This window comes from Papilio xuthus, unplaced genomic scaffold (assembly GCF_000836235.2).
Source record: "Papilio xuthus unplaced genomic scaffold, Pxut_1.1 DF825524.1, whole genome shotgun sequence".
In the NCBI taxonomy this organism is placed as follows: Eukaryota; Metazoa; Arthropoda; class Insecta; order Lepidoptera; family Papilionidae; genus Papilio; species Papilio xuthus.
Window position 1 is genome coordinate 1 of NW_013533125.1, and position 806 is coordinate 806.

An 806-nucleotide genomic window follows, 5' to 3' on the forward strand; every position below is an offset into this window, starting at 1 on the left:
AATTACACTTTTAGACCAAATTGAAAGATTTTAGCGTGGTACTATCTGTAGCGGCGGTCTCTGGACCGGGAGCGCTGTCGGTGGCGGTCTCGTGACCGGTCGCGGTGCTTGTCACGTCGGTCTCGGTCTCTTTCGCGCTCTCTGTCTCTGTCCCTTCTATCTTTGTCTCTCTCGCGCTCTCTATCCCTATCGCGGTCTCTGTCTCTATCATCCCGTTTTGCAGGTCTGTCTTTTAAGTATCTGAAAATACATTTTAGAAATTCATTATAAATGCTAATTTAACAACTACTATTTTAGTACTCATATGATAACATCAATCCATACAGAATGTTTTACAGGTTAAGGGACATACTATTCAAAGTTTCAACTCATAAATTGCTCAACAAACCTGTCTATATCGCCATAATCACGTCTATCCCTATCATCGTGCTCGCGGCGATCTGCCTCCATGCGGGAAGAGCCGTAGCCCGCTGCGCCGCCCCCGCCACCGCTGCCACCTCGGTACGTCGCAGCCGGCTTTGATGCAGACATTTGCCTGTTGTGCTCACCCATCCTACATTTTTTTTTATTCACAAAATTATAAAAATGAAGCCAAAAAAATTTAATACAAATAAGTAATAAACTCCTACATAAAAGTGCATCAAGTTCATAATTTGCCACTGCATAGTAAAGGAAATATGAATTGGTATTGAATCCATTTCTGTTTCATCTGTAATTCAAAACAGCACACAACAGCAAAGTAAAAACAAATCATAGTTCACCATAATATTAGTTGACAAATATATAAATGTAAAATAAATTATAAA

The 806-nt window shown here is 40.4% G+C and overlaps 1 protein-coding gene across 1 annotated transcript; it reads right to left on the reverse strand.

The window, feature by feature from the left end:
* Positions 1 to 6: 6 nt before the first annotated feature.
* Positions 7 to 753, reverse strand: LOC106125949 (probable splicing factor, arginine/serine-rich 7). The gene is made up of 2 exons (XM_013323368.1): positions 389 to 753; positions 7 to 240 (listed from the first exon to the last, which is right to left on the reverse strand). The coding sequence occupies exons 1-2, from the start codon at positions 550 to 552 to the stop codon at positions 42 to 44; spliced, it is 363 nt and encodes a 120-aa protein (XP_013178822.1). The 5' UTR covers positions 553 to 753; the 3' UTR covers positions 7 to 41.
* Between the last annotated feature and the right edge of the window lie 53 nt (positions 754 to 806).